Genomic DNA, 14,384 nt, shown 5'->3' on the forward strand with positions numbered 1-14,384 from the left:
GCTCCATTCAAACCAAGGCTTCCTAACTCCAAGGCTAGTTAGTACTCTGTCCATGATGCCACAGTGCTGATTTTCTCTGACAGCTAGAGAAGTTTAATCTTTACAGCAGCCAACCTGCTATTCAACTATTTCCAACTGGGAAAAAAAAGTTTAACCAGTGAGTATTGTTTAGCTACCAAGAATTTTCCAGGCATTAAGACTTTCAATACAAAGGCATTGTCCCTCATTTTTCTGGATATGTTTGTCTCTCTGAAGTGTCCTCTGGACTTTGTTCCTGCTTTGAGCCATTGGTTCCCTGATAGTTTTGTTCTACACTAGCTTTTCCCACTGACTTTGGGTGTCCTGGGAGGAAATCCAAGCAAGGATACGATGCATTTTGTTCTCTTGGTACTCAGAGTACATCCGAGTCAGGTGTTCCTTATGGCAGTGCAGTCTCCACGGGTTGCAGCTCTTTCTCTCGGCCTGGTTACCATTTGTGTCTTCCATGAAGGAGGAGACGTGGAATTCGGTCCTCAGGTGCGTTTTGCCTGGACAGCTTGGGTGAATTAAGCACATGGGAAGAAGTGTGATGGGCTGCTAGCTTCGGAAAAAAGACAAATTACTTGGATTTGTTAAGCACCTGGACAAAGTTTGATGTTCCGCACCACCCCCCCCCAGCTCTTTTCCAGCTCTATAACCATTGTATTGCCCAAAACAAAGCCTCTGAGAACTTGGGTTCAAATTCTACCTTGGATACTTACTACCTCTCTGACTTTAGGCAAGTCATTCCCCACCCTGGGCCTCAGTTTCCTCACTTATAACTAGGTGGTTTCTGAGGCTCCTGGATGCAGCTCTAGATCTTTGATCTTACTCTTTCTAGCTAGACTGTCAGCCTTTGTGCAGTAAATATGCAACATGGACACTGCAAACATTTATTAAAGGCCCTTTGTGTTTGTATCACCATGCATCATTAGAGGAAGAGAGCAAAGTTTGGTGAGACTTATACATTGTTGGAGATAGAAGAGATCTTGGCCCAACCCCTTAATTTTATAGGTGAGGAAATTGAATCCTAGAGATACTTAGTGACCCACCCAAGGTAATACAATTAGATCCTGGCAGAACTGGGACACTGTCCTCATCCTTATGGAGCTTGCTGTCTAGTGGGGGCAATGTGTGTGTGATGCTTATACAGGTAATGCTAATATATATTATTCCATGATAAGTACATTTCAAAACAAAATGCTGTGTGAGGCCCAAGAGAGAAGGCTTATCACAGGCCAGTGGATATCAGAGAAGTTGGAGTTAGATTTTAAAAGATGATTAGGGATCCACCAATTGAAGAGGGGGAGAGAGGGCTTTCTAAGGCATAGGAAACAGTATAAGGAAAGGTGTGGAAGTGGGAAACTGGATGAGGAGAAGGAAGACAGCATCATTCCAGTGGCATAATTGATATTTTCTTATACCCTCCTCTAGATCTAGGGAACAGGGAAACCCCTGTTCTTGCTAAAATTTCTCCTTTTCCTATCTGTACTAGTCTTATGCATGTATGATATTCTCATTTATATTAAGTATATATATAGCTTATATTCCCTACTAGACCAAAAGCTCCTTAAGTATAGGGACTGTGTCTTATTTAATATTTCTATTTCTCCTAGCATTGAATAGTGTCTTGTTGCTTCAGTATTTCAAGGATTTATAAAGATTGAAATCCATCCACATCTCAGTAGTTAGTTTCATGAGTTGCGGTGGCTGAAAAAATGTATCACCTGATGACGGCCAGCACTATGGTGATGTGCCTCTCTGAACTTAACAGATTCAAGTGGAAAACTTGGGATTTTCCAGACTTACTAGCGCTGGAAGGCTTGTCAGCTTGGGTAAGATGTAGCAGGGCTTTCGCTCTCTTGGCATAAACTTTGAGAATCTAGGGCTACCTTCAGACCTCAGTGAAGCATTAGCTCTAGTAAGACTTCAGTGGAAGGCCTTGAAATACATGATAGTCACTTAATAAATGTTTATTGGATTTATTAGTTAGCTAATTAAATAGAATTGTATTTTTAAGGCGTTTGTTAAGCACTTACTGTGTGCTAGGCACTGTGTTAGGTGCTTTACAAATAAATATTATGTAACTAATTTGGTTCTGACCCTAGGAGGTAGGTCCTGTTATTATCCCATTTTACAGATGAAGAAACTGGGGCAGAAAGAGATTAAGTGATTTGGTCAGGGTCACACAGCTAGGGAACAACTGAGTCTGTATTTGAACTCAGGTCTTCCTGACTTCAGGCCCAACACTCTCTCCATTGTGTTATGTACTGTCTCTTGTTAGAAATATCTGTATGGTAGCGGTCTTTTTTTTTTTTTTAGTGCAGTTGTAAATCTAAGTTTAATTGGTTTTGTTGACTAAAGTTAATTTCATAAAATACTTGCTAAAAACAAAATTAATAATGAAACATTACCTTATTGTAGTTTTCTAAAGCACGTTTACGCAGATACTTAAGTGAATCTGTGATCTCATCACTGTGTGATGTAGATTAAAACCCATGCCCATCCTGTACTATTCTTATTCATTTCTTTCCATGTATTTGCCACAGTGGCCCTACCCCTTATGCTGGGGATCTTCCTTGATTTCTCTGGACATCACAAGGATACCAATGGAGCCCCTAGGCTGACCCCCAGACATTTTTTTTGCCAGGGACTAGGCTAGCTAAGTACCGAGAGGCTCATTACCACTAAGCTAGTCATTAGATAATGAATTCTTTGGCCATGACAACCCATGGAATGAAGTTATTTATGATTATTAGAATAATTCAACAGAAGGTTAGCCCAATGCAGAATTTTGGAATTATTTAAATTCATTTCCAAGTGACCTAGAGTAGTAATAGTGTTATTTTCCCAGTATAGACTTGCATCAAAGGAGGCCTTCTGTCCTGATTAGTGGATAGGAGCTCAGTGGTCATGGGACCTCTTTCCAACTCTGTGACTTCTGCCTACTTTCTTTTGCCTTGGTTACCCTCTCTGTAAAATGGAGATTGTTCTAGGCTCATATAGTCAACAGGCTTACTTAATTAGATACTGGGACTACTTTGGGAAGGGTAGTATTTACATTGAATTAGGTCAGTTTTGTTCTAAATAAGTTTTTAAAAACCCCAGGGATCCTCTTCATCTGAGAAAGGTCAGTTGACATTTTCCAAATGTCTGACAGTCTCTCTAAGGACATGAGTCCCTTGAAACCTCTCATGTTCTTGCATAATAAACAGCAAATTAACCCAGTCAACACCACATCCATTTCTCTCCTTTTCCCACCACAACCGTATCAGAAAATAAAACGCTGCAGGTATAATTTACTTCACTTTTTCCTTTCTATTCACTAAATGAAAAAAAATCATACTTGCATTTCCCACTGCACAGGGGCGGACAAGGAAAGCCCTTTAGAAGCGCTCCTGTGGTTTCTGCTATTACTGTTGTCTTTGTGACTGGTGTTGCTATTGGCTTTCTTTGGGGTAGATATCAGACACCAGATCGCAGCGTTTATTAAGTGCAGGCAGAAGTTAATTTTTATCTTCTTTTCTAGAAATGTTGTGTAAAATACCTTCATTTATTAGTGGAGCTTGGAAAATTAGAGAGAGAGAGATTATTTCTTTTGTTGGTTGCCATGTTGGTTATTCTAGATATAACTCTGTTTATATAGTGTTTTAAGGTGCATGGAGTGTTTTCCTCACAATGACCCCGGAAAGTAAATAGGAAAAATATTTTTATCCTTGTTTTACAGATCGGGAAATTGATGCTTAGGTTAAGTGACTTCCTTTGGTAACATAACCAGTAAGTATCAGAGCCAGGATTAAAACCCAGGTTCTTCCCACTGGTACTATTCTCTCTATCCGTCTGTCTGTCTGTCTCTCTCTCAGTCTCTCTCTCTCTCTCTCTCTCTCTCTCTCTCTCTCTCGAATTCAGCCTGGACTTCATCTTTGAGCCCTCGGGGTGTAATACACAGTCTGTTCAGGCAGAAGGTGAGTAGTTGGTGTCTGTTTTGAAACCCCTCTGTTCCTTGTGTTCTGGCTCATAGGTGCTGCTCACCTCTCCTTAAGAGACTGTGTCAGCTGAGTGTGCTTCCACTGAACAAGAGGGCAATCATTGCCGTGTTCACTGCTGTTCTTCTGCAGCTTCTGCCATAGCATCACTGATGACTCGGATGATACGTCGTAGGGCCCACGGTTGTCTGTCAGTGGATTGGCAACCAGATTGAGATGGCCCCGGCTGTCTTTCAGGAGATGCACAGTGATGGTGCCTAAAAAGAGAAAAGAAAAGAAGAGAAAGGTTTAGACTTGGGGGTGACCTTAGAGGTCATCTAGTTCAACCCCTTCATTTGGCAGAAGAAAATACTGATAGCCAGAGAAGTGAAATGTCTTGCCCAAAGTCAAACAGGAAGTTAAGTAGCAGAGCCAGGATTCAAACCCATGTCCTCTGGTACCAACACTAGGGTTCTTTATAGCCTCTCTACTGGGTATGGGAGGGAGGGGAGAAAAAAAACAGTCTGAGGGTAGATGATTTTAGAATAGATGATGGCAGTTTCGATGGCTAGAGCTACTTGCCCCATAAACAGTCTGTCCTCAAGTGTCATCATCTTAAGGAAGAGCTTTGGAGACTGGCCTAACTTAATCTGAAATAGATCCTATCCCAGAATGAGACCAGAGCTATCAGAGCCTACAAAAAATAGCCTCAGGCTGTTTCTAGTTTGCCCTCTCCCTTTTTTCTTACTCTTCCTTCTTTCCTTGCCCCTTCATGCTTCTGATGAAGCCTGCTCTGTACATTATATTCTTATATTTGCAGACTTCTTTTCATAGTTGTATTTTCTAGTCATACAACTGCTGAACCAACAAGGGCACACTTCAGAATGTCAGGGCAACTGATTCTGTGAGAAATGGGTTTCACATCAGCCCAAGGTTTTAGTCTCAGGGAGAAGCAAGGCCAATGTGTTTCTGCTGTGGAAGAGTAAAGGAGATTGGGGCACACGCCAATCCTTCTACTTGGTTTTCTCAGCTAAACAAAGTTCTCTTCTTCAGAACTCCTTTTGATTCACTTTTTGGGGGAGGAACCTTCAGAATAGCCCTGTGTTCAACCCATCATTCATCCTTTCCCCAAAAAGCTATTTAGCATTTATATGTGGCCTTGTATTTTGATTAGAGGTAGACATGAAAATATTATGAACCTGCTTACTCTTCATAAAATTTCCTAATGCCCACTGCTGACTATAATCAAAGCAGAAAGGCTTTCTGACTAATTTGCTTTAGGAGCAGGAGAATATACAGAAACCCAATCAATTAATTTGCTAGATGGTCTTGTCTACTAGTACGTTAGATAGGTTCAGCAAATTTCTGAACATTTATTAAGAATTTAATGACCAGGGGGGATAAGGAAAGTTTGTGCTAGATTTTAATAGAAGAAAAGGAGCATCTGTGTATATTTATAAGGTGCCAAGGATACAAAGATAAGACCCAATTCCCACTCTTGAGGAACTACAGTCTAGTAGAGGATGTAAGATATATACTTAAGTAGCTATAATATGGATTAGAATATAAGTGCAATGAAGAAGCCCAAAATGCTGTGAGTGTCTCAGGGAGGGAGAGATCAGTATCCATTGGGGGTGGGGGTGGGGGTGGGGATAGAGGGTAGGAAGGTGAGGAGAGAATCAGGGAAGGCTTTGTGGAGACGCTGACATCAGAGCAGCACCTTGAAAGAAGGGAAGGATAATTGGGGAGTGAGGTGGAATGGGCCAGAAGAATCCATGTGAGCGAAATCAAGGAGATGAATCAGGGTAGGGAAGGGTGGGGGCAGAGGGCTTGGAAAATTCCACTTTGATTGGAATGCCTAAAGGAGAGTAATATGAAATCATTTTTGAAAGGTAGGCCCGGTTGTAGAGGGGTGTGAATACTAGACTAAGGAATTTGTACTATTTCCTTAAAATATTTTATTGACATATTTTAGTTTTTGTATCTCTTGTACTTCTCTTTCTCCTTTTTTCTAACAACTGAATTTTTTCAGCAGGGAATGAAGGGCAGGGGGGGTAGTCTCTGAAGGCTTTTGAACAGGGCAGTACGCTGTAATCAGACCTCATCATTAGCAAGATTACTTTGGAAGAAGAGAGAATGGTTGTAGCATGAGAAAGTTGGATGTAGGGAGATCACTTAGGAGATTGTGCTTGAGACAACAGGAGCTTGATTTGAAGCTATAGCTTCCCTATAACCTGCAGATGAAGAATTGATAAAACTTGGTTATTTTGGATGTGGGGATAATGAAAAGGGAAAAACAGATGACACTGAGATTTCGGTAATGAACGACTGGGAAGATCCTTCATGAAGGTCCTCTTCCAGATTCTATGATCTTAGTGCCCTGAGGTGACCCTGAGCTGTTGAAGGCTACGCCAGCCCACACAGGCTCTGGCCGCCCTCACCAAGATAGAAAGGCTCAAATTATGGGTCCAGGTGGACTGTATATCTGTTTTCTGAGAACCAGCTTAGTTAGGTTTAGGGAGATTCATGATCAGATTAGGGCAGGGTGATGAATTTTTCTGCCATAGCAACCCTCAAATAGCATGTAGCCAGTAATACTGGAAATGAAATTACAGAATTTTCCTTGAAGTAATGGTGTCATAATTGTCCTGTTGTTTTGGGGAAAGATAACGAGTTCAGTTTTAGATAGTAAATTCATTCTGGGTATACATAGAATTAACACTTACATTGATGTCCACCTATAACTAACTGTTCTGTGCTTCCTGTTAAAGAATAAGTTCCTCTCAGGCCAGGTCCTTTGTTGGTCTTTACTGTTAGCATAGGACTCTGCACAGAAGTGTATGCTTGGTGTTCTTCAATGACCAATAAAGAAGAAAAACTTTTAATAATAATAGTAATTGCTCACATTAATATAGCATTTTTACTGTGTGCCAGGCACCGTGCCAAGTGCTTTAAAATCATCATCTCGTTTGATCCTCATGACAGTCCTGGGAGGTAGGTGCTAATAGGTCCGTTTTACAGATGAGGAGACCGAGACAGAGTTTGAGTGACATGCCCAGGATCGCACAAACTAGTAACCATCTGAAACTGGATGTGAAATCCGGTCTGCCTGATTCCAGGCCTAGCTCTCTATCCACTTCACCCTTTAACAATAGTAATACTAGTAACAGCTCTCTTTTCTAAAGCTCTTTAAGTTTTGTAACTTCATAACAACAACTCAGACACATCAGGGATGTGAAATTTCCTTTATTTGTGAATCCCCCCTATCTCTACAGTCTGTAACTTTATAGATGAGCCTTAGAGAGTTGCCTCAGGCAGAAAGAGTTAGTTAAATGATTTGCCCAAGGTCACACAAGTAGTAAGTAATAGAAGTGAGATTTGGGTCTCCATCTTCCCAACTCCCAAGAACACTGTGGCATTCAACAGACCACTCTTTTTCTCACAGCATATATGTGTGCATAAGTATTATTACCCCATTTTACAGATATGGAAATTGATGCTCAGAGAGAGAAAGCGACTTTTCCATGGTCTCTTAGCTAATAACTATCATGCTAAATTCAAACCCAGATCACCTCGTTCATTGCTCTTTTCACTATGCCTGGAAGCCTTTCTGTTTAAGTGAAAGCAGCGAGCATAAAAAGATTGCCAAACTGAAGATATGAGAATGCAGTTAACAAATAGTGGATTCCTGCTGAGATTTTCTTCTTTTTTTTTGCAAGTGTTGTCATGGTTTAGGACACCACTGTTATCCTTGCTTTATGTAGCTAGCTTTATCACATTGTCATTAAGGTGTCTTGCTGCCCTCCCCAAAGAGCTGAAGCCTGGAATGCAGCTGCTGCCACATTTTACAGTGAAACTTCAAAAAACATCCTCTTTGCTCAGGACAAGCTGTGATTTTTTCCAAATAAGGAGTGAAGGGGACTGACATGATTCTTTTTTATTACGTGCATCCTCCCTGGCTTGAGGGAAAGCACAGATACTGGCCGATCCTTCTTTGAGGGCTAATTTTCAAGGCTGTTCTTTAATGTAGTAGACACCTCTCCAGAATACCTGGCTTAGCTTATGCCTCTCATCTAAGATTCACTATATCCTAATTATGGAGCTCCAGGATAGCCCTGGGTGACCTCTTGGTCCCAAAAAGAACCCTCTAATCTTTGGAGTCCTGAGAAATGTCCTAAAAGCTTGGCACCAGAGAATTCAACCCCGTTCTATTCCCTCTTTGGTCATGCTGCTAATGTTTGTAACAGCTGATGTGTATGTAGTATTTTGCAATCATTTTCTATGGCGTTCTCAGTTGGTTCTCACAAAACTCCTAAAGGGATGTAATGTAAATATCATGTTTTCTTTTTTACAGATGAGGGAACTGAGGCTTGGACAGAAGTAACTTGCCCAACTTGCCAGGAATAAGCTCAGACTTGCAGCTAGCAAATGGCAGACCTGGATCTAGAATCCACGTCTTTTAGTTCCAGGGATTTTTCCATTATTCACATGACCTCTCGAGTATAGCTAGGTTAAGGTGCCAACTGGTTATCATGAGCGGGCAGGGATCTGATCTGACTTTTGGTAGTGGGTGAAACCTCTATTCCACAGACCCAACCAGGGGGGAAAGTTTGTTTAAAGTCACTGGCTTGAGGTTGCCCCTTAGGCATCAGTGGATGCCTAAGATCTGACCTGAGTTTACTACTTGGAGAACTTGAAGGTCACCTTTAGTCACATGTTCTGCTGCTAATGCCCAAATCCAGCCAGGTGCTGTGAGTGCTGGGAGGAACTCTCCGACTGTGTACACAGTCACATTTGTTCTGGGCATATTCATTCCACAGGAAAGGACAGTCAAGCTGTGACTCCTGGAGATTGGTGAAGGAGAAACAAGGAGGGGCCAGATCCAGGGATTTGTAGCATGACAGGAGGACAAGGATGTTGAGGGACTTTGGGGAAGTTAGTGTCCGAATGTTTGCCTCAGGGCCTGTCTGTCCTCCCTAGGCACTTTGTCTAAACCTTTGAAGACAAAACAGTCTTTAGAATAGTTTACCCTAATGCAAGAAAAGGGAAAAAACTCAGTGGCCATGGTACTTGTTCTTCTGTCACCAAAAAAAAAAAAGTTCTTGTGATTCCGGTGGTTGAGTATAATAAGAGAGCTCTCAGGTCAAATCGGGACTAAGAGGAGCCTTGGAGGTGAACGGAACTCTTGGTGGGGCCAGTTTGGATCTGCCCAAACTAGAAGCCACATTATAGTAGTCCCTATCAATTTCACCTCAACGATGATTGTCAAAAGCATATGGACCCATGAAGATCCGTAGTGTGAAGGAAAGGTATAATCAGAAGGTCCCAAAGAAAGACCCAAATGCTACCTTGGACTTCTCCAAGTCTAATTTATTGCCTAATATTGTCAACTCTCAATTTTGGGCACTATGCTGGGGATTGGAAATACAGAGAATCCCAAATAGTGGATTATCCAAAAATCATATCTGTTTGCTTTGGGATGCAGTCAAAGCTATTTTTCAACCATTCAGCTTCTGTCTGTCGGTCTGTCTCTTTCTCTCTCTTTTCCCTCGCTCCCTCTCTCCTTCTCCTTCTCTCTCTCTCTCCCTCTCTCCCTCTCCCCCCCTCTTCCCTTCCCCCCCATCCTTCTCTCCCACACCCATACAACCCTTCCCTCTGTACTCACACCCAACCCCTACCTTTTCTAGCCTTATCCGATGGCACTTCCCTTGCCTATGGCCAAATGGAGACATCCATGCCCTTCTTGACACCCTACACTTTCCAACTTCCTTGCCTTCATGTAGTTCCTTATGCCTGGACCTCCCTCTAAGCTCCTTTTGTACTTTAAAGCCCAGCTGTTTCTTTCCTGGGGACCGATCTGGAGTTTGAGGACCTGCCTCTGACCCAGTCTGTGGGAATTTGGTCAGATTAGTCTACCTCCCTGGGCTCCAGTTTCTTCATTTTTAAAATGAGATGAATCTACAGTCTTACAAATTTTTCCTGATTCCTCCTTTTGTTGACCTTCCACTTTGGCCTCCTGTAGCATTTTTGTTTTGCACTCCTCTAAAGCACTGTCGTGTTATTATGTATATGTATGTACATATATATGTATATATAATGTCTATCTGTCTAATATGTATCCCTTTGTATCTATTAGAGTTTCATGGGGGATTGGAATGTGCTTCCTCTGAACTTGATATTTCTTCCACTTTCTTGCACTGTGCTCTGCACAAAATAGGTTTTAATAAATGTTTATTGAACTGAATAGATTTGAATTGAGCTTGATAGCTCGATCTCACTGGCTTCAGACAGAGACCTAGCTGGGTAGTAGAAGGGAGGCCAGGCCACAAAGCATATAAGCCACTTGTAGTTCATTTAGTCTGCTGTATTATAAAGCAACATGTCAACTGGATTCAGACTGCTTCATCGAATTTGATTCATTCAGTCCCACACCACTGCTATTGACACCCCTTTCTCCGTCTCAGTGAACTACCATGTGGGACTGCCAACATTTGTCCTGTTGCCTATGTAAATTAGGTCTTCTGAGCCTAGGGGCAGTAAAGTCTATGGGCCCTGGGAAGAACATACTCTAGTAGAAAGTAAAGCGCTTCCCAGCACCAGCCTTCTGAAAACATCTTGACCCTGTAGACAATGCCAGCTGGGCAGACTGTGAATAGTTAGAGAGATGATTGACATTCCCAAAGCATCCTAGCAATTTTTGTTTGGCTGCATAGCAGGCTGAGTCTCACTGAGTATTCTGTCATGTGTTTATTTTTAAATTTATGAGTGCATTTGCTTGCTGCCTTCTGCAATATGAGTCCAGTTAAGCTGTTAACCAACTGGGACTGGGAGTGTGTCCTTAATATCCTGGTCGGTTCAGAATCAGACAGTATATAGAGACTGCTGGTCCCTCAAGGACATTGGGCCTGCCTGACAGGATGTAGCTAAGTCAAGTAAGGATAGCTCCTTTTCTTCTCTCCTCCTCACTTCTCTCCCTTCTTTCCTCCCTGCCCCCACATTCCATCCCCCTTCACTACATCTTTGGGAATGTTTTTGCAATACCCTCTTCACTGACAAGCCCTTACGTTTTAAGACTGCCCAGTGGAATCTCTTCTCTGCCTAAAATTCTTTCTGTTTTGATTCAGCTTGCAGGGTGATGAAAATAGAGGGAGTGCATTCTCTGACATTGTGACTGGTCAGCTCAGGAACCTCTCTTCCTTAGCCCTCCCACTGTAGGGAAAATGCGCATACAGCTTTATGATGTGGTGGGGAGTGCCCCAGATCAGGAGTTGGGAGCCTGGGGTTCTAGTACTGGCATTGTCTCTAACATGCTGTCGGGGTACAGTGGAGGGAGCATTGGATTTGAAGTGAGGGGACCTGGGTTTAAAGTCCAGATTTAGTGTTACTTTGGGCAGACCATTTTCCCTCTCATCCTCAATTACCTACATGAAACAAGGGGTTTGGACTAAATGGTCTCCAGGGTCCTTTTTAGCTCTGATTTTTTTTTTCAATCTCCTTTGTTGACTTTTGGGGGTGGGGTAAGGGATGAGACTAAGTAGAAAATTGTATCTTTGGTGATACTTTCCCATATAAGAAGCACCTCTCAGACCACACTTGTCTCCCCCTCTGCCATCCCAGAGCATCTGTGATCTTGTAGGTCTTGGGATAGATGATAAAAACTTTAGGAACCTAATTTTTCTAGCATAATATTCTTGTCACTTTGCTTGGACAGTGGCACTGAACAGATCACTTCCTGGTCAGCAAGTCATTATTAAAACTGGGGTTTGTGTCAGTGGTTCATTGTTTTTTTTTTTTTTTTAGGAATGGCTTGAGGGTTGAAAAGAGAGGGTCATTTGTGTGGTGTGGTTTTGGGGTTTCAAAAGGCACCCCTAGTTCCCCAAATCTCATCTCTATCGGCCTTGGATACAAGCGCCTGCCATTCTCATATCACTCGCTGTCTTCGTTTGTGGAGTTCTAAGCAGCTCATAAGACAGGATATCATTGGGGATGGTGATGCATTGAGCTATCAACCTCTTAGCTTAGACCAGATTGTTAGATTGACTTGTTCTCATTAGCAGCGCCTTGAGGGATCAAGATATAAGGATAGGTATGCTTTGATGTAGGGGAGAACAGGGTGTGCTTCGTGGAGGGAGGAAGGGGTTGCAAGAGGCAGATATGGGGGCAAAGGAGGATGAGGAGCAGTAGAGCAGAAGGGAATGTGGGACAGCAGCTTTGGCCTCTGGTACTATTGTCCCTGGGGCTGGCAGGCTGTGTCGGTGATAGTTGAGGCTCTGAATAGAGCCTGAAATGATCTTGGCCTAGTTGCTCTCCTGAAAGCTGTTCCTGTACAGCCTTTCTGACTAGATTCGTACTAAATAATCAATGACCCTCAATTTGTTTTATGAATACAGGAAGGTCCCCCCAACCCAGAACATATCAGAGGAGACCAAAGTTTAGGGGCCTGCCTGATCCCCAGCCACTTCTTCCAGCTTCTTTCAAGAAAGGGAAGAAATTATTGATTGTATGTGTACATTGGTTTTGCCTAACTCATTAGAACCAAGATTTAAGGGAGGAGGAAGGGAATAAACATTTATTCAGAGCCGCAACAACCCTGAGAGGTAGGTGAGGAAATTGAGGCAGAGATTAAGTGATTTGCCCAGGGTCACACAGCTAGTAAATGTCTGAGAAAGGTTTTGAAGGCAGATCTTCCTGACTCTAGGCTCTCATGCTCTATCTACTGCATCACCAGCTCTCTCAACATAAGACTACTCCTTTTTGTGTATTTTATACAGTGCTTGACATTCAGTGATTATGTGGCTGAATAAATATCTAGGCCAGATTATGTAACTGATTCAGACCTAGACCTGCTGTTTTCTCAGTTAACTGGAATAACTGAAGCCAGGGTAGGTTTTTGTCTAAATTATCCAGATATCATACTTGTCTTTATTGACTCCTTTGCTTTGCCATTTGGCGTGGTAATGAAACCCAAGAATTTTTCTTAAGTTCTTTAACACACACACACACACACGCGCACGCGCGTGCATGCACATACCCCAAACGCTTCTCTTTACACAAATCTGGTTGGGTTTTACTACACCTGTCACTTCATCTCAACTCTGAGGACGTTTGCAGAGGCATGCACTGAAACCCTTTGAGCCTAATTAAACAAAAGTCAGGGATGAAAACAGCCCTGATGAATTCCCAGCTGAACCTCAGTCATGCCCAGAAGAGGGATCCTGACACATTGCCTACAATTGAGTATAAGGACACTGAACCCAACCTAGAGAGGAGCTGATGGCAACTGTTCTTGACCAGCTCTCCTCAAAGCTGAGAATTCACTAAAACACTCAGATTCTTGACAGCTTTTGCTTCAAACTTAAGTTTCCAGGCTGTATGATCCAGCCTTCAAACAACACGTGTTTCCCTTACTTTTATGGGTTCCCAAAGGAGGGCAGGAAGCTGAGTGTTCTCTCATGTTCCCTTTTCCTGAACAGTGTGTTTCTCAACTTTTTTTACAACTCATTTTAGCCTTGAGCTCCTGTCTTGAAACTACAAGGAGTTTTAGCCCTCAAATTAGGCTTATTAAAGTGATGTTAAGACAATAAAGAAACCTGTCAAAAAGTTTAGTAGGCCACAGTCGTGAGTGACCTACCAATTATGGTCTAAGATAGAGCTGGTGTTATAGGGTAGATTTTCCATTATAATTTGAATTTTAATTTCCTTGGACTGATTTATAGGATTATAAGATTTGGAACCAACTAGAAGGAACCTGAGTGATTTCCTATTCCAACTAGCTCTTTTTACAGGTGAGGAAACCAGCTCAGAGAGCCTAAGTGGTGTAAGGTGACAGATTTAATAAATAGCAGAGCCAGGATTCAAATCCAGGCCTCCTGATGCCAAGTCCAGCACTCATTCCCTTGTATCAAATTCTTCCAGACTTTGGGTTGGGGGTTCAAAGGAAGCTAAATAGTCTGAAAAATTAAGGACATTGAAAGTCATTCTGACTTCGACTTCATCTAAGAGAGGCATCTCAGAGCAACGGGCCCAGTGGGCATGAGAGAATGAGCCAGGAATGCCTGTCAGGAACTTCCCTCCACATTGCCCACCTCTCCCCCCATCTTACCTTTGTACTGAGGTGTGAACTGCTTCATCGCCAAAGGTAGGGACTCATAGAATCTCTGTTCCTGAGAGATGAGGGGCTTGCAGATTGTATGTTCATCATATTTCATCATGCTTACGTGCCCCCCGACCTGGTGGATGAAGGGCTCCAGGAGCACCCCAACCCGAGTGTCCCCAGTATCCCTACTGTCTTTAACAACCATGGTACCAGCGTCCAATTTTTTCTTGGGTGGAAATTAAATCTCTAGGAGGGCAGATTCTTCCCTTAGAAGCTGTAATGGAGGAGAAGAGAGCAGATTATCA

The 14,384-nt window shown here is 42.5% G+C and overlaps 1 protein-coding gene across 1 annotated transcript in view; it reads right to left on the bottom strand.

Annotated features, from left to right (window-relative positions):
* Positions 1–14,384, bottom strand: part of IP6K3 (inositol hexakisphosphate kinase 3) — a 33,085-nt gene that overhangs the window by 6,627 nt on the left and 12,074 nt on the right. Inside the window, exons 2-4 of the mRNA XM_036766149.1 lie at positions 14,086–14,353; positions 4,051–4,261; positions 369–535 (exon numbers count right to left, since the gene is read on the bottom strand). Coding sequence (XP_036622044.1) covers positions 369–535; positions 4,051–4,261; positions 14,086–14,284 — 577 coding nt within the window. The 5' untranslated portion in view covers positions 14,285–14,353. The remainder of the gene's footprint in view (positions 1–368; positions 536–4,050; positions 4,262–14,085; positions 14,354–14,384) is intronic.

The sequence above is a fragment of the Trichosurus vulpecula genome, chromosome 7, assembly GCF_011100635.1.
Source record: "Trichosurus vulpecula isolate mTriVul1 chromosome 7, mTriVul1.pri, whole genome shotgun sequence".
Lineage (NCBI taxonomy): Eukaryota > Metazoa > Chordata > Mammalia > Diprotodontia > Phalangeridae > Trichosurus > Trichosurus vulpecula.